Consider the following 23472-nt stretch of genomic DNA (forward strand, 5'->3'; position numbering starts at 1 on the left):
TACTTTCATTTCTGGCCGCAGCAGTGAATTCACACAGCGGGTTCCATCTGTCACTTCTATTTCTAAACCGGCCCAGGCATTGCATGCATCGCCCGGACTGGACCTCGCGGTTGTGTACGGCACAAGTACATCTGTTTTACTTTGGTTTTTACTGATTCACCGTGATGATTTGATTGCACAACAGTCGCCCACTTTTGCTCCTTCACTCAGGACTGCGGGAAAAAGAGCAACCGGGGCAGACAGAGAGGGAAAGCAAAGGGGGGGGGAGACAGATAACACTGTTTAGATGTGGGGAAGTGGACCAGAGAGAGGGAGCAGAGCTAAAGACTCACCGCTGACACCAGGCCCCCCAACATGGCAACCCTCCAGCCTAATCTCGTTAAAATCTTTCTTTGCCTGATGCCATCCAGAGAGAGAGAAACGGGAGATGTAGGAAAGGATGGACAAGAGAAAGGGTTGGGGAAGGAAACAAGCAAAAGGAGGGAGAGGCAACTAGTGAGAGTATTCAAGATGGGGTCTCATGAAAGTAAGAGGGGGGAGGGAGGCTTAGGGAAGGGGTGGGAGAGGAATTAAGGGGACTCTTAGTTCAAAAGGGCTCCCAAGAGCCGGCTCTTAAGCCCACGGCGTGATGCTAACCGCAGAAAGCAGTGGAGGGCGGGAAAGGTTGAGACGCGGCGTTGAGGATGCTACCGCGTTCATCATAGCACGGCCCGCGTAAAAGGCCGACAGCGGGACTCGTCGTAATTTCCTTGTAGTCTTCAGCTCAGAAATCTTAAATCTTTGTCTCAGCTCGTCGTCCCCAGCTCATTACAGCATTTAAGTCTCACTTTTGTTAGATTTCTTTTTTTTGCATCTTTGTTATTTGATCCATATCATTTTGTGAGCAGTTACTACCACTTGAAAAAGTGTGTGTGTGTGTGTGTGTGTGTGTGTGTCCACACTGTACACTGCCTTGGCTCTAATGAGGAGCTAATTAACCGGGTGTTCCCCCCTCGTGCCCTGAGCAGGTGGCTGGAGCAGCCAGGCGGAACTCAGCCCAAACTCACAGCGAACACACACACACACACACACACACACACACACACACACACACACACACACGAAGGAAGGAGCCCACATAGCAGAGCCTGTTTGGCCAGGCGGAGAGGGCACCCAAGGGGGGCTGCAGCAGGTCTGGACCGCAGCCCGGGCCCGGAGGGGAGAAGGAGTGGTGGGCGAGCGGCCCCTTCGATTTTCAAGAACCAATTTTAGCCATGGGATTTGGGTTTTGCGCAGGCATCCAAAATCAATTGGCTGTGCATACCGGCTTGGCTTTGGTGGAGCTAAAGGAAAAACGAGGTTAGATTTATCCCTGACATGTGGAGGGGAGCAGAGAGGAGGTGCACTCCACAAACACACTTGCATTTTATTTGTTGAGGGCAGCCTTTACGGGCCAATTTGTCACAGCAGACATGACAGGCCGGCCCGTGAAGAGCACATTTACTTGTTGAGGATCTCGTTAGGAAAGCTGAGCTGGAACAGTGATGAGTTCTCCTGTCGGTCCACCTCACCTGAAGTATTAACTAACGTCATGTGTACATTTATTAATGTGTTTCAGCTGTCCTGAATAAGCAGAAGTAAGATGATAAACTGAGATGTGTGCAAACGGCGTAGTGGAAGATATCAGATAAGAACAATACTTTTGCTCCAGCGGTTGTCCCGCCAACGTTACAATTTGGTGACAAAGTGCTCCTATAATATTTTCCGTGGGGTTTCTTGCCGTCCCCTCCTTTATTTTTGTTGCAGCATCCCTCTGTTTGCCGAGCGCGTTGCTCGTGTTTGTTGTTTGATTTCCACGACAACGAGAGAATCCAGATTTACGCCTCCTCAAAATTGGACGGTGACCCGTGAAGGAGCCGCGCTTTCTGGAGGGTCTCACCACCACCCAGAGATCACTGACGTGTCTGGTTTGTTCCTCCAACAGATAACAATTAGTGAGTGTGTTATTTTTGCTGCACACTAGTGAGACTTTGATGTGTTAATGAATTGAAAAATGGCCTTCAACGGTGTTTAGTTATACCCGCTGAGCCTAATTTGGGTGAGGGGGGATCTGCGGTGGTGGGGGGTATCATGGGGGGGGGGGGGTGTCAGTGTGTGTGTGTGTGTGTGTGTGTGTGTGTGTGTGTGTTCACAAGCACTTCAAAACAAACCCATAAACATTCCAGGATCTTTGGGCAGCTGCAGCTCCGAGCTGAAGTTAACGGCACACAACGTGTACAACATAGGAAACACACACGGGAACACAGACACACACCTACTGTGGTGCTTTTTGCGTGTTTATTTTTCAAATTCAACCTTAGATCACATTTTTGTTTATGTTTTATTTATTTTTTACCGAAGAGCTATTCCTTTCACTAGTTCTACCTGTCTGTCAGAAAGGTCTGGCTGTTGTTAAAGCCATCACTGCTGCACATGCTAAATCATTTAAAGGTTAGATTCTGGTGCTTTCTTTACATTCTCCACACTTGAACACATCCTCCCGACTCCAGACTTTGTTGGCCGATCTTGTTGCAAAGCGGCGAATCGAAAAGATGCCGTCGGTACTTCAGCCGGCGAGAAAATGTGATCCGTCGCTTTCATGTTCTGCTGCAAGGTGTTAATGGACACAAGTGCTCACAGCTGTGTGTGTGTTTGAGACGCTTGATCATAATCACAGCCCCCCAACTCGTCTTGCGCCAGCAGCCCCGGCCGCTCACCGGAGCTGGTGTGTTCTTTGTCACATTCCCTTAATAAGAAGTCGGACAGGCTCTGTAGTTGTTCACATGCTCACACGCCAGATACACAACACACACACACTCACACACACACAGATTCTCAAAAGCGTTGTATAAAATGGAAGCATGCCTCGGCATCCTACACATCTATAGTTTTCTCCAGGGTCAAAGTTCACGGGAGCGCACCAAAACATCCAGCAGTGTCTTCACACAAACAGCGCCGCCTCGATATGGATCCATGTACATGAAACGGTATTTCATCAACTGCAGAATTCCATACAAATTGGGCCGAGTAATAACCAGATGGAATTGGGAAACAGTCTGGGAATGTGCTCCCCCCTTTTTTCCAAGGTCTGAAACCAGGGAAAACTGGACCTCCTCTAACCTGGTGCCAGGATTCCCCTTCAGTGTGGATGGAGGTTAAATATCGTTCACTGCTCGCATATTATTTGCCATATAAGTCATTCTCCTCCTGCGAGAGAGCCACGAGTCATTAACAGTCATTTTTTATCAACTGCAAGGAGCTCATCTCACGTCATACAGATCATTGAGCTCAGTGAAACTGCAGAACTGACCTTGACTGCTGCAGGATGTGTCAGCGAGTGACGGCGAGGGAAGAAACAGAACTTATGTTTGCTCCCTTTTCTCATGAAAGTTTGTATATTTCTATCACGGCCACATTATTACACAATAATTTGCGTAAAAGCCTCCCAGTCCTTCAGCCAGCCTGTCTTTACTTCTTCCCCAGTATTGTGTCTCATTCTCTTCTAAACATCCATTGTTATGGCTTTTTTCTCCATCACACTCCCACCAGAATAATTAATATCACCGTCTGTTGTGACCTCGCCATCCTTTTTTGCTTTAACTGTTGACATTGTCTGGAAAGCAGCTTTGCTGCTGTTTACTCATTTCTAATGTATCTGCGGATAACTTTAAGATCTGCAGCAGTCGTCTTTGAAGCCGGGGCCAAGACTTCAGGTCCCAGGTCTGACTCTGATTTACCCCGCAGAGGGTCTGGCTCAAACTTTGTTACGCAAACAAGAAGGGCAGGTTTCTCATTAGGCCTCTCAAACGCAATCCCACAATGTACAGGGTGAACGGAGTTTATGAACAATGTCAGACCAAATGTGGTCTCATAGGGAGGACTCAATGGAAAGACCCGTGAGGCAAAGAGACATAAAGAAATCGGCTGAATTTCAAGTGGAACTGGGAGGGACTGCGAAGAGATTTAACCTCGCTTCCCATGTCTCATATATTGCAGCGCGCCTCATTTAGAAGACAGCTAGCTCGAGCCCATTCCTTTCCTGAATCGCTCTCGCTTTTAATAGATCTTATTGGAGTCTTTACTCATCAGCGATTCGTGAAATGAATGTCTCTCTATCCAGTGATTAATAACTAATGGGCTGAGAGAAGCAGAATTCATTAATTATGAAATGGAGAAAATGAGCTCTGCAAATATCACTTTTGATTGATGAGTTCTGTCATAGCAGCCACGCACAGAGCCGCAGTGTGTGTTATAAACCACTCCCTATCTCACTGCCTCTCTGGAAAATCTCTGCCGTATACATAGAAGCATGTGTTTTTACTTGCATGTGAACATTTCATCTCCGCTCACATCGAGACTTCATCAAGATGAATCCTTTTACATTTACTCACCTTCACTGACGCCACCGATAACTTTCCTCTCCCCTCTGCAGCGTGCAACTGCAACCTCCACGCCCGCCGCTGCCGATTCAACATGGAGTTGTATAAGCTGTCGGGGAGGAAGAGCGGAGGCGTCTGCATGAACTGCCGCCACAACACCGCGGGCCGCCACTGCCACTACTGCAAGGAGGGCTTCTACAGAGACCTGGCCCGACCCATCACCCACCGACGAGCCTGCAAAGGTAAAAGTCACATAAAAAAAAGTGACGCTGAGGAGTATATTTTTCGCTAATTGTTATTTTTCAAAGTGGTAATCTGGATGTTTTCTGTGCTGCTAATTGCTGTACTGTTTTCTAAACTTCACCTGGCAACCAAGCAGCAGCTTTGATCGAGTTTCTCTTTGCATTTTTCTGTTGTTGATCCTCATTCAGTCTAATCCAGCGTACACGGTGGTGATCACTCATCACTCATGCAGCACTAAAGAGCGAGCTCTTCCGCTGTCAGAATTAAAGGAATTACCAACCGCTCTGTGTTTACGACAACTAATGGAAACGCTTTTATGAACAAGGATCCCGTTTGTGTCGCGTCAATCATTGAGAGATTAGCAAAAATGAATATTTATTTAGATGGAAACGTCACGGGTTATTACTTTAAGCTCAGTTTGAGTTTTCATTTGGCAATATGCTGTGCTCAATGTTTACAAAATGTTCAAGCAAAAGCTGATTGAGACGTTCAAACCCTGCTTATACTTTTGTAATCATGTCTGAAAAAACTTTAAAAGCTATGATTGGAAACATACACAGTCATGGTACATTCTAATATAAAAATATCAGCATGTCTAACTTGCCATACCATAGCAGAGAGAAACGAATTGAGACTATGCCCGAAGGCTTTCTGGCTGTCGCACCAACGGTTTCCCCGTACCACACACCACATAATATTATCACTTGACCAAGGCATTTCTCATGGAAAAAATGTTTTTACCCTTTAATTAATTCACATTTGCAGTGAATATCTTTCAGCCTAATATTATGCTGGAAGCATTTCTCTCCTCCCACTGGCCCCGTTTAAAAAATAACACCAGTTTCCTCTACTTGTTGCAGCGAGAACGTGTTTTTCATCCTGTTGATCCTGATGAAGGTAAAGAATCACTTCCAGAAAAAGAGCGAGGGCAGCCAACGCTCGTAGCTGTAAAGATCTTTTGGTTGAAAATCTCCCGCTGGCTTCCGCTCAGCTTTCCTTCTGTAGCCGACCCAAGCTGCTGCAACCCAAAACCACGAGGTTAGAAATGGCACGACATCAGGCCGCACTTGCCCGTGTTAGTTGCGCTGAGACGTCGTGCCATTCATCATGTCATGGCAAAAACTCCGCAGTTACTTAAATGGCATACTTTGAAGCTGAAGTCATTTGACCTGTTGCTGCACCAAAACACCGAGAGCACGAGATCTGCCTCAATCCTGACGAGAGGTCGGCCCTGAGACGTGCGCCTCCGTGTGCAAATCCTTCCCTCTTCCTCCATTTCCTGCAGTACCTGGGAGTGTGACGCGCTCACACATACGTAAGACACTGCAATTTGTCTTTATCAAAGCCTCATGATCAGGTGGTAAACAGTTTATCTCCCCCCCTCTGAACAAAGGCCCCAGATGTGACGGAAATGAAAGTTAACGTCTGAAAAGCCTCTGCTGAGCGTCTGGCTCCATGATTGATCAGAGCAATACCGCAGCCTTCTAGGAGCTGTCCTTCTCCTCTGCCTTTGGCCCGTGTTCTCGCTTTTTTTTTTTCATAACCTATGATTGTTCATAACCATCCTCTCCTCTTCCTCCCCATCTTTTCATTTCTTTACCCATGACTCACGTCAAGCCTGTAAAATCATTGTCTTCTTCTTCTACCACGGCGTCCCTGATTTTATTTTTTCAGCTCCGATTTCTTCCGCTCCTCCATGTTTTATTTCCAAGTCTCAGGGTTAAGATAGAGGTCAGGGTTGCAGTATGGCTGGAGGAGTCACGTCGGGAATGGAGGTACAACGCGGGTGTTTTCTAATGGAGACAGGAGCTGGAAGGCCGTGTGTGTTTCTAATGCTATCTGCTGTGTAGATGAGCGTCTTTACACAATCTGTGGAGATAACCACCTCTCTCCTGCCTTCATCACCACCACTACTTACCTCCCAGGCACAGAAACCTGCAGGACTCCGGCTCTCTAGTTTAAAAGCCCAGACACCAGCCTCTCCGCGAGCCCTTTGGCGTGTCACAAGCATTAAAACAGCCAGCAAAGTGAAAGAAACATGGCAATCACCACATGGCCTGGCCGCAATATATGAGCTCTTCAAAACACAAGGTTTTTATGTGAATCCAAGCCGTACAGCTGCTATCCGCTGACCACAAGGAACATTGATAAAAGGCATTAAAAATGAGGCCTTGTGAAGGCCAACATAAACCACACTGACCGTGCGTCTCAAATATCTTTCTGAGGATCAGTGGACAGAAAATGTGTTATGCAACTTAATTCTGAGGGTAATTGTAGGTTAGTAATAGCAGCATAAAATGTGATCCTTGAGGGTGAATAACAGCAATTCTCTCACATTAGTATCAAGGTTACCTGTGATCTTAATCTCAGGTGTCCCTGAGAGGGAGGAGCATGTTCAATTGATCTGTTCAGACATTTCAACATAGCGTTATTATTTCAAACGATAAAATATTTTTCGGAATATAATAAATAGAATTACTTAATTTAATGCAGTATCAACCGCGTGTCATGTGACACATGTTACGCTTGTCAGCTTTTAACAGACTGCATGGTTGCAGTTTCAAACAGTTAATATTGTGAATTCAAACAGAATTACGTGGTTAGGTTGAGAAAATGATCATGAATGGGTTAAATTAAAGATGTTTGTTACGTAAATTAATAATCAGCGTAAATACGTCAATGGTGGTGGCCTCCGAGGTGAAAAATCCTGTTTCTGGGACCCAACCACCAAAACCTCCTCCCAAAACGGACTTTCCTCTTTCTGCTGTAACTTCCAAAGCACTTGCTCTAATGACATGTAAAGAATTTGTTTTAAATTGCTGAGAAAGTGGCATGTTATTCAATTGTCATTTTGTTAGAACAGGCTTTTTAACACACACATATTTTCAGAATAAAGTAACCAGCAGAACATAACTGACTGATTAAAAACCTTTTTTTCCAACCAAGGGCAACCTCTTGTGGATGAGGCAACCGCCAATAACTGCAGACAAAAAGCAGTCCTCACAAGTTCGCCCATGTGCATGCACACATGCACAGCGCAACACGAATCCGTTAAACTGAGCCTGTCAAAGGACTACAAATCCCTTCGCAGTGCCTGTCACGTCTGCAGTCGCAAAGGCTTGAAAAGTCATCAACCTCTGAGGACGTTTTTACTGCTTCTTAACTGGCCCGAGCCCCTGCACATAAAACTTCAGAAAAGCAGTTCAAGGAGGAGAGCTCGGGGGTGGAGATTGACACCAGCACCCCCATTCCCAGCCCGTTCAGATCTGGCAGTTGCTGGTTTCTTTTACTGAGCACGGTGGACTCTGACAGTAAACTCAAATGTCTTAACAGCCTGTGATTGTTTATAATGGAAGTGAGAACATCTAAGATTACTCACAGCGTGTTCATACTGATAGAATTGAGTTGATAGTTTGTTCTGTTCGGCGATCACTCGGGGAAACAATGGCCACATGTCTCTGCAGGCATGACAGACCAACTCCAGACTTGTATCAGACAGATCGAATAACGGGGGGTTTATCCCACATGTGCTTTGGACAAATCATTTCACAGAAAGGAAAGGGTGGGGGGCGCAAACTCCAGGAATGATAGAGTTTCTCAAATGGTCCGGTAGTACCTGGTAACAGTGGCAGCAGCGCTGACAGGCGAGGGGCGGCTATGGGGGTGAATATTTAGGTTGGCACGGAGCACCAGACACGCAGTGGGGAGGCCCTTGACGTGACCTCTGACATCCGACCATATGCAGTTGTGTATTCCATTTAGGTCAGTCAGGAGCGCTTACCAAGTGTCATTAAAGCTTCAGTTTCCTCGTTCGGGCCACGTTTCTCAAGCGGTGGGGATTTTGCACGGATACCGGCGCATCAGATTTACGTCTCTGTGCACAGCTTCAAACAGAGACCAGCCCCTTTGACACCTGTGGACCGGTTGGCCTCGCCGGAAAAAAAGGCAAACGTGTTTCTGAAGATCTGAGCCGCAGTTAATCCCTCTCCACCCCACCGCCAGACACAGATGATCACTCTTGGGTCAGTTTCAAACCCTCCCTTTGCCCAGCCAACAGGTGGTAGGGTCCTCAGGCTCTCCTCTCTTGGAGCAGCTAAAATATGTCCGGCGCAAATAAACACATTCACAGTTCCTTCAAGTGGTGGGAAGAAACCGTGGCATGTTAGCAGCTGCCTCCTCTGGCAAACCTTGTAAAAAAAAAACTGTTGGATTACAGGGTTTTTCCCCAAAGTGTAATATAGGCCTTTCTTGTATTTTCTTGATAAACTTGGACAATTACAGTATCTCGTTACAGTCGAGTCGCACTATTTGCTTCAGTCTTTTCGCACTAGTCTGCGCCTGTTTTTCAAAGAAATACATCGAAAAGCAGGAAAGGAGCATAATGTTCACCTTGCTTTTCATGCCTTTATAGTATGTTTGGCATAATGTCAGTAGATAGGACAGGAAATTAAACTCTGAATTGTTTTGTTCTGGACAGAGAATGTCAAATTTGAAGTGAAACCAATCCACACACACACACCGCTGTAAGACATTTACATCAAGAAGATGTAAAAGTCTTACATTTGTTTTGATATGTCACTGATGTGTTTGTCTGGCTGGATTGCTGTGAAATGTTAAGTATGTGTTTATTACTCAAAGAACAAATGTCTGTTTATTTAGTGCAGTCGGAGTAGCCGCAGTTTGGTTAGATTCACTGTTGTTTATGCTGTTGAGCCAGAGGCTGTGTTTGGACTACACTGACGCACTCTGCCTCTCCCTCACTACCCGTTTCTCTCCGGTCCTCCACTTCACTTCTCACTCTCTGATATCTCACCCTCTCCCTGTCATTCTCTTTAATGTCTTGTAAAGCTCTCTCGGAAGGCTTCGGACCAACTCGCCAGCTCTTGTATTAAACGGCTCTTTAAACCACCCTCTCAAAAAAAAAAAAAAGCCTCACGTTGCTTAAGGGGGCCTGAATAAATTGCCTAGAACCAGCAAAAGTCATAAAAGCTTGCCAAAGCTAGGTGACCGGATTGCTTATTGCTGTTGGCATTTGCTGCCGGGCATCGACTAAACTTTCGGGAAGTGATGATGAAACCAGGCTGAGCGGACAGGAGAGGACAAAGTGTGCCTTTCTGGGTCTCCCAACAATGATGCACTACGAACATTACCCCATCCCCGACTTATCACCTGGTGCCTGCACGCTATTTCCCTCATTCACAAAAACAGACACGGTGTTTCTTCTTGCAGTGTTCAGGGGATCCAAAGCAGAGACAGGAAAGTGCTGCATCACACCCCGAGGTCTTGAGCCAAACATTCAGCCCTGATGCACATCCGTTGTCTGCTGACAAACAACAGAATATAACAAGATTGAATCCAGTACTCTGCAGAGACTCATTGTATTCGAGGAATCCGCCGGCGTCTTGTGTCTGTGTCATTTTGGCAACATATTTGATGAATCAACATCTAATCGACTTTCTCTCTCCCTTCTTTTCCGATGTCACAACCCTGCCTCCCCCCCTTCACACCTGTCCCTGCCCCCGACCCCCACCCCTCCCAGCCTGTGACTGCCACCCTGTGGGCGCAGCAGGCAAGACGTGCAACCAGACCACAGGCCAGTGCCCCTGCAAGGATGGCGTCACCGGCATCACCTGCAACCGCTGCGCTAAGGGCTACCAGCAGAGCCGCTCCCCCGTGGCGCCCTGCATCAGTGAGTGACCCACCTGCACACACGACTAGCAGCCAGTGCATGACACTGTCTTCAGCATGGTAATGTAGTCATCTGCGCACAAAACCACTGACAAGCTCCATTGTGAGGAATGTAAGATATCAAAAGGCTTAATACAGAGTTGCAATACAGAAGTGAAGGATAATAAAAGCAGCTCAAGCCAGTGAGGTTACAGAGTATAATTGAAAGCACACTTCCTTGTAGCCTAAAGTCATTCTGGCCCTCTGACAGGCACACCCAACCCAGACTCTGCACTACAGTACATTTGTTCTGTGGGTTTGAATGGCACTAAAAATGCAATGATAATTTCATAGAGACAGCCCAAAACGTGTGCAAACCAGTGCCCAGACGTAAAGTCAGGCTAAACTCAAACGTAATCTTTTACGAGAGCTGGTGTGAGAACTCAAGACTGGGTTTTGTTGCTCCGCTTGCTGTCAATGATGTATTGTGTGTACGAATGTGTGTGTGTGTGTGTGTGTGTGTGTCTGTGTGCGTACTCTAGTTGCAGTAGTTTGTATCGACTACATCAGGTTTTTAATTTCCTGTGACAAATGTGTGCGTGTGGGTTATGAAGTATGCCAGCGGCCCCGGTACATGCAGGCATGCGTAATAGAGGGCAACTTTCCACCACACTGTGTGCCAGGCGGGACGGTCGCACATTGCTCACACTCGCGAGAGAAACCTCCACGAAAGCAAACCGTGCCGCCCAGTGCCGTCCCGAGCTCCGCCACACTGTGCCACATGGTGCCGCGTTGTTTCCCTCACATGCTGCTCCAGTAGCAGATGGTGGACGGGCGAGAAGGAGAAAACCACTGTGGTCATGGATGGCAGACCCCACTCATTCGAGTGCCACTGAATCATCCCAGTGAGAACAAGAAGAATTGTGTATGTGAGTTTAAGTACATGCACACATTTGGGTCCATTATGAATAGCATTAATGACAACTGTGTGTGTGTCAATATGGCCTCATGGTGGGCATCGTACCCCCCTAAGACAGAACCAAGCCCATTAAGCAGCCAATTAGTATGATGGCAGCAACCCTCATCTGAATGATCCTTTCATCATCTGTCTGTCTTCACAAGATGTGGCCATGAGGGCACACAGGCTCAAAGTGGCTTCTAGCAGCTGCGCCTGCCTTTGCAACGCTCAGTGCCCTTGTTTGTTTTTGTTGGCGGGGTGTCCATCATTTCAGAGACAACTGCAGCCTCCTCCTCCCTCCCCCACACAGCCCTGCTCCCCTCCGCCAACACGCTCCCACTCGCTTGGTTCAAACCCTCAACCTCCAAATCCTATCAAAAGCAGATCCTCTGGGTGCACTCTAAGCGTTCAAGTGACTCTGTTTACGGTAAATGCAGAGGGCCCGTTGTTAGCATTAGCATTTGTATTGGCAAGTTGAATGCGGTTGGGAGAGAAGTCCTGGAGGAATTCCACGAGGCACTTTTTAGAGCGGCCAGCGGGCTCAGCGAGGGTGGGCCGCATCTGTCTCAAGACGATCCAACCAAGATTGCCCCCTTGCCATCTGTCCATCTGTCTATACATGCTTGCGTGGGGATTACACAGCAGCGTTAACCCAGCATCTGTTAGGGGAGGACGAGACTAATCTAGTGCAGCCACCTTTCCATTTGAATCAGTGTGCCTCTGATGTATCGAGTGTGCCGACTTTGAACGGTTTGACTTCTCCAAACTGGATTATTGGGTGTAGTTGTGGTGCCTCGACTGAGTTTGGCTCCTCTGAGCTCCATTTTTTCAGTCACTTATCAGGATATTTTAATATATTCTTGAAACATGACAGTGAAACCACCAGATTAGTTTGTGGAATGCGTGGTTTGTTTGAGCCTGTCTTCCCTCTCACCACCAATAAGTAATACGTATTTCTGTCAATGTTTATCTTGCACTTGCATGCTGTCTGCAATGCCCTGTGTGTGTTTAATGTCACAAACCTACAGTAAAACAACCCAAGTATTTTATGTTATTGGCCTCGGTGAGCTAATTCACGTTCTACTTCTTAATACTAAGCTTACCCTCTTCATTTTTTGGTGGGTTTATTTATTTAATCGCCTTCCCACACTAACTCTTTTGATAATGAATTCAGACATACTTCATTTATTTGACCACACATTCACTCCATGTAGTCATACAGCCAAATCCCTGATTCAATACCTAAAAGGCACAGCTTTAAGTTCAACCAGCAAAATAACTTTGTATTTCTTGTGTTTCAGAAATCCCAGTGGTCAACCCCACAGCTGTGGTGAGCAGCACAGAGGAACCAGCAAGTTAGTATTCACCCTCTACACCACCGCTCTATGAGAGGAACAAAAACAATGTTTTAATATTTCTGGACTTGAGTTTTAAGGTGTGGAATAAATATTAATGAAGGGCGGGTCCGTTCTTTTGAAGTTCGGCACAGAGAACGAGTGCACTGGGAACGGCAGAACTTTTCCTTTGTCTTTAAAACCTGTGTCCTTGGCACGGTTTCCCCCAACCGCTAACCTCAAGTTAGTGCAGCCTCGCTGGGCTCGACGTGCAGCTGAGAGCCCCGGCCAGCAGATAGGCAGCAGAGGTGATTAGTTAAAGTTGAACTGGGAGATTTAGGGGATGGGAGAGTCTTGAGGCGTGAAAAGAGTGTAAGCAAGTAGCGAGGGGGAAATTTGTTCAGCCTCTTCCTCGAACTGTTCAATTCAGACTGCGGTCAATTACCCTGCGCTTATGTTTCATTCTGTGGCTGCTTGATTTGAATGGTGGTTTTGATTTGGGAATGTTGATTCATTAGCAGGTTTATAACATACATCATCCCTCAGGCTGCAGGTCACGCCCCCACGTTGCCACAGATACTCTCCCCAGCTCGTCAGAGCATATTGGTTTATTGTTCCAAACCAGTTTGAGGCCTAATGACGTCTACAGTGGCGGATACTGACTTCATGCCAAACACAGTCAATGAGCACTGAATTCAGTAACTATAGAAGTCCTCCTATTGAATATATTGTTATTGAATCAATACATTGGTCTGGAAAGTTTTGACTTATTTGATTTCTTGCCAAAAGTTAAAGGAGAAGATCTATACCACTCATGTTTCTGCAGAGGAGGAGGTTGTAAATTGGATTTTGTTTACAAAATGAACACATTAAAAAAAAGAGAGACAACAAATAGGTACCTTTGGACACAGGTGAGCTGCTAAGCTCGCACAGACATAAAAGCCATTTGTATCCTCTCTTCAATCTCTCAAGAAATACTGTTTGTCTTAATACGGCCTTAATGGGAAATAGAAATCAATAATAATAATTTCCTCACAATTGCAGCTTCTATTCTCATTTGCGACTTCTCTCATGCTGACTCGTATTACTTGGGCCTTTGAGCCTTTGTTTTTTTTTAAAGCAAAAAAAATGCGCAGTCCAGCTCTTTCTTGTGTTTACTTTCGGGTGTCTACTTCCCTGGGAAAATGTTTCAGGGTCTCAGAACAAAAGAGTTGTTGATCGGCAATTCACCTCAGGCTCCACCAAACACGCCGGAGCGTTTCCCCCATCTTTCTCCTTCCTAAACTACCATAGAACGAGCTTCAGCGTCAGAAACCCAAGGCCCCAGAAAGTTTTTGTGTAAGGGGCGGTGGGTGCAATTTGTCCTTGTCGTGGCACAGTGAGCGGGGCTCAAAGGAACGAGGGCAGCGAGAGCCTCACAGCCAATTGGGAGTATTTTGAGTGGGCCGGTCTTCTGGGTCAGTGGCCGATTCACCGAGAGCTTTTCCAGGTGAACAGCCAGCAGTGAGTGAGTCTTCATGGGAAAACACACATTGTCTCGCAGCCAGTGTTTCACCACTGATACCTTCAGGCCAGCCACTGTATACCACACACATGCAGATGCACACACGCACGAGCGCGTGCACACACGCACACACACACACACGATGGCAGTGATCTAATGAAATCCATGCACAGCTCATGCGAATGCTCGCCTGTCACAGTTGCGAGCACACTTGCATGATAATGATCTGCACATGAAGCCACACGCTCACGTATAATGAAAAAGTCCCAAAGCAAGCCATGATATTCATCATCATTTATTTAAAGTATGTGAGAAATGTACAATACACACACACACACACACACAAATCCATCCACACGTACACTTCTACACCCGTCCACATCTACACCTCCACTCATCGTTTTTTTTTTTACGTCACCCTGTCTGCAGGTTATTGGAAGCCGCCATCTGCTCTCTCTTTCTCCCTTTTCTTCCTTGTCTCTCCTCTCTCTGGCTAATAAAATCTCCAGCGCTCTGATATACAGCCAAGCCTCCTGGACATTTTTATGGGCTCCTTGGTCCCCCGTTTCTTTCTCCTCCTTCCATTGCTCCACCCATCCTTCCTCAAAATCCAACGATGCAACACCCCTTCTCTCGTGCAACCCCAGAAAGCGTAATTTCTCTCTCTCACGACCGTTTTTTTTTTTTAATTGGGGCATTTTTACGTCCGGGACTTTTATTTGGTTTGCTTTGGGAAGCAACACGACTGAATGGTTTTCCTGTTGAAGGCAATGAGAGGTCTGAACGCGGATACCAGTCCGGTTCCCAGCATGTGGTTTTTCAGTTTCATGCCCTGACAAGTGAGCAGCGTGGTCAGCTTTCCGTGTCCACTCACTAAAAATGTTTGGAACCATGTTGAAATATGACCCGCCTGGCATTTTCCACTTTTCAGTCTATCATTTTCATTTTGTTCCCTAACTTTGTGACCTTCTCATAGTTTTGTAATTGAAATAAGTGGATGCAAAATTAGACGGTTCATAAAATCTAGTGGCATCCAGTCAAGTACAGTAGAGTCTTGCTATGATCAACAGGGTCTCTTTCTTGTTGCTGCTCCAGTAGCAGTTACCATGAGAACACTTTAAACACACAACACAATGCTATACTTTGTATGAGGATATTTGTCATTTAATGCTAAAATTAGCACTTTCGAAAGGCCATTTAGTTTAGCCTGTCTTTGTTGTCCATTCCCTTTTGCTTCCAGCTCATGGAAAAAGCACAGAGAAGAAGCAAAGCTTTTAGCATTAAGACGACAAAATACATTTTTCAGAATTGCGAAAGAAACACACAAAGCGAAATAGTAACATGCATGTGCTCTATTTGACGTGTCCTATCTCCAACTCTCTCACGTCAGACGACCTCAATTTACAAATAAATTCAAGAATTATTGTCTCATTTTTCATGCAGGTTGAACGTAACGTTTGTGCCACAGAATTTCGAGATGTGAGGCTGCAGCCAGAGACAATGTTGGTTCAAGTCCCATAGTGAGACTCTCTGAATTCTTTCCAGTGCGGTTTCCATATTTGTCGACCTGAAAAAAGGCTCTCCTCGAGACATGACAACGATACCAAACCAAGGCTGCTTTTAGAGGCAGTTAAGAAGACATCTGAGAAAGGTCACTGACCCAAGAGCTCCATTTTAACTGTCACAATCGTAACTATAACACCTCATCCCTGGTGCTGCGACTGGTCAGTGGAGGTCATCTGTCCAATGTGTGGTCTCAGTCGTCACGCTGGCATCCAAGGTCTATTCCACATCCATCCAACCATGACCTGCTTCCATCGCGCTCTGTGTTTTCTCAAGACCCCCGAAAACATGTCAAACTGAACACTTGTACTCCTCTGGTATGTTTCAACTGGCTGTTGCAGCGGTTTGATGTGGGATTTGTCAGAAGTTGTATTTTAGCACACAAAAAACAAACCGAGCTCAATGTTATCCAACCTGCTATATTCTCTCGGGCCTGTCGTTCAATTCAAGTACAAATATGATCCAAAAAAAGTAGACGTGCATGTGCAGAAACGAGCACATGGGGGGTTATTTTGATGATTTTCCGTGTGTGTGCATTCGTGGTTTCACAGCACATAACAGTTTACGTGTTTTGTCACACTAACTTTGCATTGCAGATGTGGTGGTGCAGCTGCAAATCCATCACATAATACACTATAAAACCTAAAATGCAACCTTATGACGATTCAAATTTCAAGTGTGTAAGTGTCCCATTATGTGTGTAATATGAGTGTCAGTAAGTGTTGTTAAGTTGCATTAAGTGACGGGTGTCCATGCTTTTTCTGCAGATTGTGAGTCCTATTGTAAACCAGTGAAGGGCAACCTGAAGATCAACATGAAAAAATACTGCAAAAAGGATTACGGTGAGAGAAGGATTCATTATGAACCACAACGAATGCATGTTCTGTGTTTGCGGGCCTAAGTGTTTTCTCGTGAATGTGTCCTCAGCGGTGCAAGTGAACGTACTGGACATGGAGACGGTCGGGGACTGGGCGAAGTTCTCAGTTAATTTGGTGTCTGTGTACAAGAGCCGCGGCGAGCCCTTGAAGCGAGGCGACAACATCCTGTGGGTGCACATGAAGGACCTGGCCTGCAAATGTCCCAAGATCCAGATGAGTAAGCGATTCTTGGTGATGGGCGGCAGCGACGGTGGAACGGGCACGGGGACGGGTCCGGGCGTCGGCCCCGGCGGTGGAGCCGCCAGTCCGGGGGCGGAGCACGTGGGCCTAATGGCCGATAAGAACAGCCTGGTGATCCAGTGGAGGGACGTTTGGACGAGACGCCTGAGGAAGTTCCAGCGCAAGGAGAAGAAGGGGAAGTGCAGCAAAGCGTGATGGGGAAGCAGCGTTCATCCCTACCTCTCCCCCCATCGGCCCCCTTCATGAACCCCGCAATCCCCCTCTCATCTTCCCACATCACAGGAACAGTGCACATTGGAAAGACTGCATGTACCCTACCTGTTTTAAGGACCACAATTTGTGTATATTGTATAATTATTTTCCTTTTTTATTTTTCAAGGTTTGTCTTTGTTACGTCAGTTGTCTTTTTTTCTTTTTTTTTTTGTCCAATTGGTTTGCCTTAAAAAGGGACCATTAAAAAGGGTATGAAGTGTAGACAAAAGCAGACGCCATTCCCTCCCTCGACGACGACGGCAGAAATGTCCACTCGTCCCCTGCCTACGACCCCCTGACCCTCGGCCTCCTCCGACCGTCAACACCGACCGTCTCCTGCCGCTTTGTTTGACATAAAGAAAACCACACGTCACACATTTCTCTGAGGATTTTATTCAGCTGTGTTTGTCACTGACGGATTTCAGTAACTCGACAAGCTGAACATCCTCAGCTTGTCCGCCTCACGCTTCACCGTTGGAACGACTTGGATCAGCAATCCAATCAACATTTGCTGTTAAAATGTTCCTAAAAAATGGGCCTACTTGCTTTAAGTCTCTGCAGTAACTTCTACGGACTCTAACTATGAAACTCTTGTCCCGTGAGGAACCAAGGGCTCCCTTTGCAGGGACGTTTTCCACAGCAAACCTCAGTCTCACCACCACTGCTGTTGCCACAGAACAAACTGCTCGTTTAGGCTCTTATATCTGCAAGTATTTGATGCCACTGCTCATAGTAGAGTTTATATTTTTTCGTGTGGCTACTTTTATCTCATCCATATCCCAACCGTGTCCTTATTTGAGATGTATTCATTTGTTTCATTTTTAAGCAAAACAAACCCCGTTAGTATGTGTGAGTCACATTCCAGGCCCCGGGACTGTGCCTCTCCACCACCAGTCCCTCTCGTGAGTGGTTTATAAAGTCATGCATCACCATCATGACTCATTGCTTGTCACTTTTTATGGAAGAAAGATTAAGCGGTGTGGACAAATTGCTGGAATTTCAGAACAATACCAATATTTCCAAGGAGACCTTCCGCTTTATGGATAATGTCTCCCGCTCGGCAGTGGCCTTTTAGGTGTTGCTGTGTGGCCACTGTCATTTGTTTGTATTTAAATGTCTGAAATATTTCCGACGCGTCCAGTGACTGGCAGGCTTTTGTTTGCCGAATCAAGAGATTGAAACGAGAGTTCCTTTTCATGCAGTAAAAAGAAAACAAAGTCGGGTAAACAACAGAATTGTGTTTTTCTCTAGTGTATTTTGACAAAATGAATGAGGCTGGAAAGTTTTTAGTGCTCACTGATTGTATTATGACACGAGAGGATCATATTTCATTCCTCATGTGCTTTGTTATGTTTGCATGTTTGTGGTTTTTGCTGGTCCATCAAAACCTTACAGTGAGCAGTGAAGAACTAAACAAAAATAAGCACAGAGATCCAAAGGAAAACTTCCCAAGTTATCTGCCCCCACTTGCCTTCTGACACAGGCCCTGTCATCCTTTGCCAAATAAGCATAGTCCGTTTTTAAATTCAATTAAGAAACTATGGAAGTCAGGACCAACAAAAACCACAGAGAGCGCCGTCTGGTTACTCTCAAGCTTTGTATCTGCCTTTATGCTGTTTTTTTTTTTCTTCTTTCATTTTGTAAAGCACATTACAATTTATTTAAATAGAGTACAAGATAAACACACAGATTTGAGGGGCACATCCAGCTAGCGTAGCAGTGAGTGTGCGGATAGGCATGTCATGCTAGCGAGTGGTTACGCTCCTCCGGCTGCGGCGGTATGTTTGGTTTGTCATCCTTCCAAAAGTGTCTCTCCTCTGCTTTCTTCTCTGTGTCAGCCACCACCCTCCCCAAACTCCCTTTTTAACCCATTTTGCATGTTGTGTATTCAGTGTCTTAGATAAGTGACAGCACAGATCGAGGCTGCCAAAACTCCTCCGTGGTGTACTGTACTGCGCTGTAGCTCTTGTTGTCACGTCTTCCGAGAATGTATGTCAAACTGTGAAGAACACACTCACACAGGTGTACGGTCTGATTGTAAGTGTTTATGGAATAATGTCACCGAGCGTAAGAATGTGGACACCGTGACAGTGGACGCCGGTATAAACTCTGAAGGATGTCGATACTTATCTGTCTGTCTCATAGTGACATTTTGATTTTCTAATCCCCCATGCCCCACCCCCCCAAAAAAAGAAATGTGTAACCAAAATGAAATATCACCCACCAGGACGTTTGGTGTGAGACAAAAGAGCAGTGAAGGTCAGAAAAAGGACAGCACTTTGCGCCGGACACAATTCCCACCGTTAGAATTGAGCAAAAATGCAGAACCAAACAGTCAACGACTTGCGTGTTGGCCGTCCACAGCCCGTCAGACAGGTGCTGTTACAGTAGCACCAGTCCTCGTCGCGGTATGCGAGTACGACCTGACACGCTGTGATTGATGGTCAAAGTACGTGCCAGTGAGGCCTCTCTGGTGCTCAACTCCTTAAGCAACCAACACGCATGAGAAGGAATTGTTCCCTACATTTTGGCCTTTCTTTTGCGTAGAATCTAAAAGAAAAAAAAGAAAATCATCAGTCCCTTTCTATTGGCTGTCCTTTTCTTAAGTGCCCACCCTGATTGTTGGAATAAAGATGAGAAGTAAGAGTGGCCAGATGTTGTTTGGGGGGTGGAAGCTTAGTCTTGTGAAAGCTATTTAGTGAGCCTCATAGGGAGAGCCGTCCTGTTGTTTTACGTTAACAGGCTCAGCAGATTGGCAGTGGAACTGAGGCCATAACGGCTTCACTTTGTTTCCTGCCTTCATTTATAGCATTCACAGGTGTGTGTGTGTGTGTGTGTGTGTGTGTGTGTGTTTGAGTCAGTGTGTGTGTGTGTGTGTTTAATTAACCATACCCATGTAAACAAGTGATGCGCACATGAAGCGAAGGTGCAGAGAAGTGAGAGAGCTCTCATTTGAAGGCAAACCTTTTGGGAGCATGCAGCTTCTCCGTTTTGCCACTGTTTAATGTTTGCATTGACGAAGATGAAGAGTTTCCATTTACTTTGGCCTGATTCCCATTTCCTTCCTGGTTCACTTCCATCTCGCGTTGTTCAATAAGTCTTGACACATTTTTTGATGTTGTAAATATGTACTGAACGGCCTCTGCCAATCATGTTGTCTTTTGTGAAGCGTCACTTGGCCTTGGATGACTCACGTGTATGGATGTACAAACCAGATGATGTTATATGGATGTGGAAACCAGAAACATATGCTTTTGTGATCACGGCCAGAATATGTGGTTCAGATATTACACAGAATGTATTCCTTTTTTTTTTTTTTTTTGGTTTTATGTTGTTTCCAGACAACCGCCCAATTGTAAATGACTTTGAGGAGAATTGAGTGCAAATGTGACGCGGGCTGATCGAACCCTCTCCGCTTCCCAGAGAGGCACAGACACAACAATCCACCACTCTCTGTTACATCCATGTCCTGGGAATAATGGTACACTCACACCGAAATGGTTAACCCACCTTTCTTGGGGAACAAAGGGATTCTTCCCTCAGTTCAGTCCTGTTTTCACTTCTGTTATATCAAAGTCTTCCTTGTACATTTTTCCTCTGAGGCAATGAACCACTGACTTTTTAATCTAAATGATAAAAAAATAAATTATTAGTTAATGAGCTGTGTGTTGTGCTGATCATCTGTCTCTTTAATTACAAGTCATTAGCCTAAGCTGCGGTAATAATGTCCAATTGTGTGTGTGTGTTCCCCACTGGAAAGTATGCTCACATCCAGTGGGCACTGCGCTGGTGTGTTTCCACTCTCACTGGGGTCTGAAGGGGGAGACGACTGGGGAGAGCGGCTCCGCTCTACGAACATAGCAAGAGCTAAAGCTCTGTAAATAAACAGCCAGCCACGCGCGCGCACACACACACACACACACACACACACACACACACACACACACTTGAATGTGTACCTCACCTCTGAGGAAACCCAACTCCAGAGTCAGATCCAAAGCAGGAAACTCCTTACTTTCTTTCTCTCCCCCACTCTCTCACCTACAGTCTCGTCTCTCCTGGTCTCCCCACCCTCTAACCAAACAGGCCAGCTCCATCCATCCTCCTGAAGGTAAATTACAGGAAAGCGACCATTTATCATCACTCTCCCCAGGCGTGGCCATCGAGGCTTTGAGAATAGAGGTTGCTGAGATGGTCTCCACACACACACACACACACACACACACACACACGCACGCACACACACACACACACCATGACATGTCTCTGCATCAAGCACATCCCTCATGGACATCCTGGCCTACCGTCAGCTTGCTTTTCTTTCTATCTTCCTTTGTCTAAGTCGTTCACTCAGTGTGTGTTCAAACTGCGTCTTTTTGCTTATTTTGACACAAATTGTAATCTACCTGTCCCTTTCCTTTTTTTTTTAGCGCCCAGTGTTATGAAGGTGCAACAAAATAAATATGAATAAATGTAGTGGTCTGTGTTTTGACTGTGCAGACTTTTTTTTTGGTGAACGTTTTCCATTCCCAAAGTCTCTGAAACCAGCACAGGCACCTTCCCATCCCTTAAAGGGATGAAAGGAAGAATTTCAGTTGAAAGTATGCTTCTGCACCACTACATGAAAATCAACAACCAGATTTTTTCTAGAGTTGCATTGCATGTTGCTGTGTGAGCTTGTTTCTCTCTGTCCCCTCAATATCACACCTTGATAAATGTATATTTGCTCACTGTGTAGAGAGTTTAGGGACTTGCATTTGTTCTCAGTTATATATGAAACGAAATAGGGAAAGAAGGAGTCATATTGATTATTGTCCCTTTTCTTCACTGTGTGGTACGACAACTCAATGATGAGATCTTCAAGTGTGTTTGGGAAACCACTTGTGGAGAAAACTGTAGCTCGAGAGAGTGACTGGACTGAGAGAGAGCTGCTGCTCAGAGCGCTGCAACGAGCAAAGAGGATCCGGCCAAATACCGTCCGTTCTTCCCCCTCCCCGATCCTAATACACACGCTCACACACACAAACACACACCAGCCAGCGGTAGACGAGGGGGGCTTACCAATTGTGCTTTCATAAGCTGCCAAAGCGGCTTCATTGGCTTTAAATGGAGCCTCATTACCACTGTGCTTCAAAGCTCAACAACGGCATTTTCCAGCATGGGGTCTGTTTCCTAAATCTTCTCTTTTCCCTGATGCTTTACTTTTTGCCACATTCACCACTTTCCATTCTAATGATCTCTATGACTTATTACACGTTTTTTTTTTTATTTCCCATCGGAGACAGCGAACGCTTGTCTGAATATCTGAACGTATCTGTGAACACTCATGTATGCCTGTCTGGGAGCCTGTGAGTGTGTGTGTGGGGGTCACCGAGTGCTAACCCCCACTGGAAACCGCAAAAAAATGTGGCGAGAAATCTGTGTGGACCAAGATCATAAATATTCAGTGGTGAAGGTCCGATCTCGTTCTCTCGCTCGCTCGCTCTCTGCAGCATGTCTTCTCTCTGAGTGAAACCAGCTGTCGGCTGAAGAGACACCACTCCCTCTGGATCCGACAACATGCGTGACAATGACCACACCGCCGCTCGCACATCTGTCATCCTTCAATCTCTCCGTCTTTCCATTTTCCATTGAAACTAAAAGAGCACATTTCATGCCTCCAAAAGGAAATGTCTTCTTTTCACTCAAGTCTTAAATGGGCCAATAGCATCCACGATACTCATGGACAATGTTGCACACACAAACACACAGTGTCGAGGATTGTTAGGGACGGCTGCCGCATAAAACTGGGATTCAGTGTTCCTTTGTTGGTCTATTTTATTGGAGAAACAAACTTTATTGGGCCAGTGAGTGATTGAAAATGAGTGAGGAATCGGGGGTAATTTAAAACCAGTGTGGTCCCTGATAGCAGCATTGTGCAGCACAAGCCTGCTCCTAATCCGCCCCTCAGCTTTGTGTTTGATTGGGTACTGTTGAAAATGGGGATGAGTCTGCCTCTTCAAAGCCTGTAACATAAGAGGAATGTGTGTGTGTGTGTGTGTGTGTGTGTGTGTGTGTGTGTGTGTGTGTGTGTGTGCGTGTGTGTGTGTGTGTGCGTGTGTTGCCCATGTATTAAGGTGATCACAAAAAGCGGATTGTGTGCAGATGGACAAATAGAAATTACACTGATACATTTTGCGTAAGCCCTTTGTGAGTCGTCTCACTTATTACGGCGCATTTTAATAGCTTTGCTTCAGGAATTACAATCCTTGCTTTTTTGGCTGAGTAATTATTAGACCATCACTTCAATATGAGCACGGACACTTTTAACGACGTAGAAGAAAAGACTTTCAATATGTTGCAGTGTTGTGTTTGGCCCGAGAACGCTCTATCGCGGTGGGCTACTTCAAGATCAAGCCTGGCGCAGGCATTTGGCTTTGGGGAAAAGGTTGGATAC

At 45.9% G+C, this 23472-nt stretch overlaps 1 protein-coding gene across 1 annotated transcript in view; it reads left to right on the forward strand.

Moving 5' to 3' along the window:
• ntn2 (netrin 2) overlaps positions 1-19606 on the forward strand; it is a 36601-nt gene extending 16995 nt beyond the window's left edge. The window contains exons 3-7 of the mRNA XM_068583798.1: positions 4451-4639; positions 10180-10329; positions 12567-12620; positions 16434-16508; positions 16594-19606. Coding sequence (XP_068439899.1) covers positions 4451-4639; positions 10180-10329; positions 12567-12620; positions 16434-16508; positions 16594-16979 — 854 coding nt within the window. The 3' untranslated portion in view covers positions 16980-19606. The remainder of the gene's footprint in view (positions 1-4450; positions 4640-10179; positions 10330-12566; positions 12621-16433; positions 16509-16593) is intronic.
• The last annotated feature ends 3866 nt before the right edge of the window (positions 19607-23472 follow it).

Source organism: Clinocottus analis, unplaced genomic scaffold, assembly GCF_023055335.1.
Source record: "Clinocottus analis isolate CAN_PGR_092001 unplaced genomic scaffold, fCliAna1.0.p SCAF_19, whole genome shotgun sequence".
Taxonomy (NCBI): Eukaryota; Metazoa; Chordata; class Actinopteri; order Perciformes; family Cottidae; genus Clinocottus; species Clinocottus analis.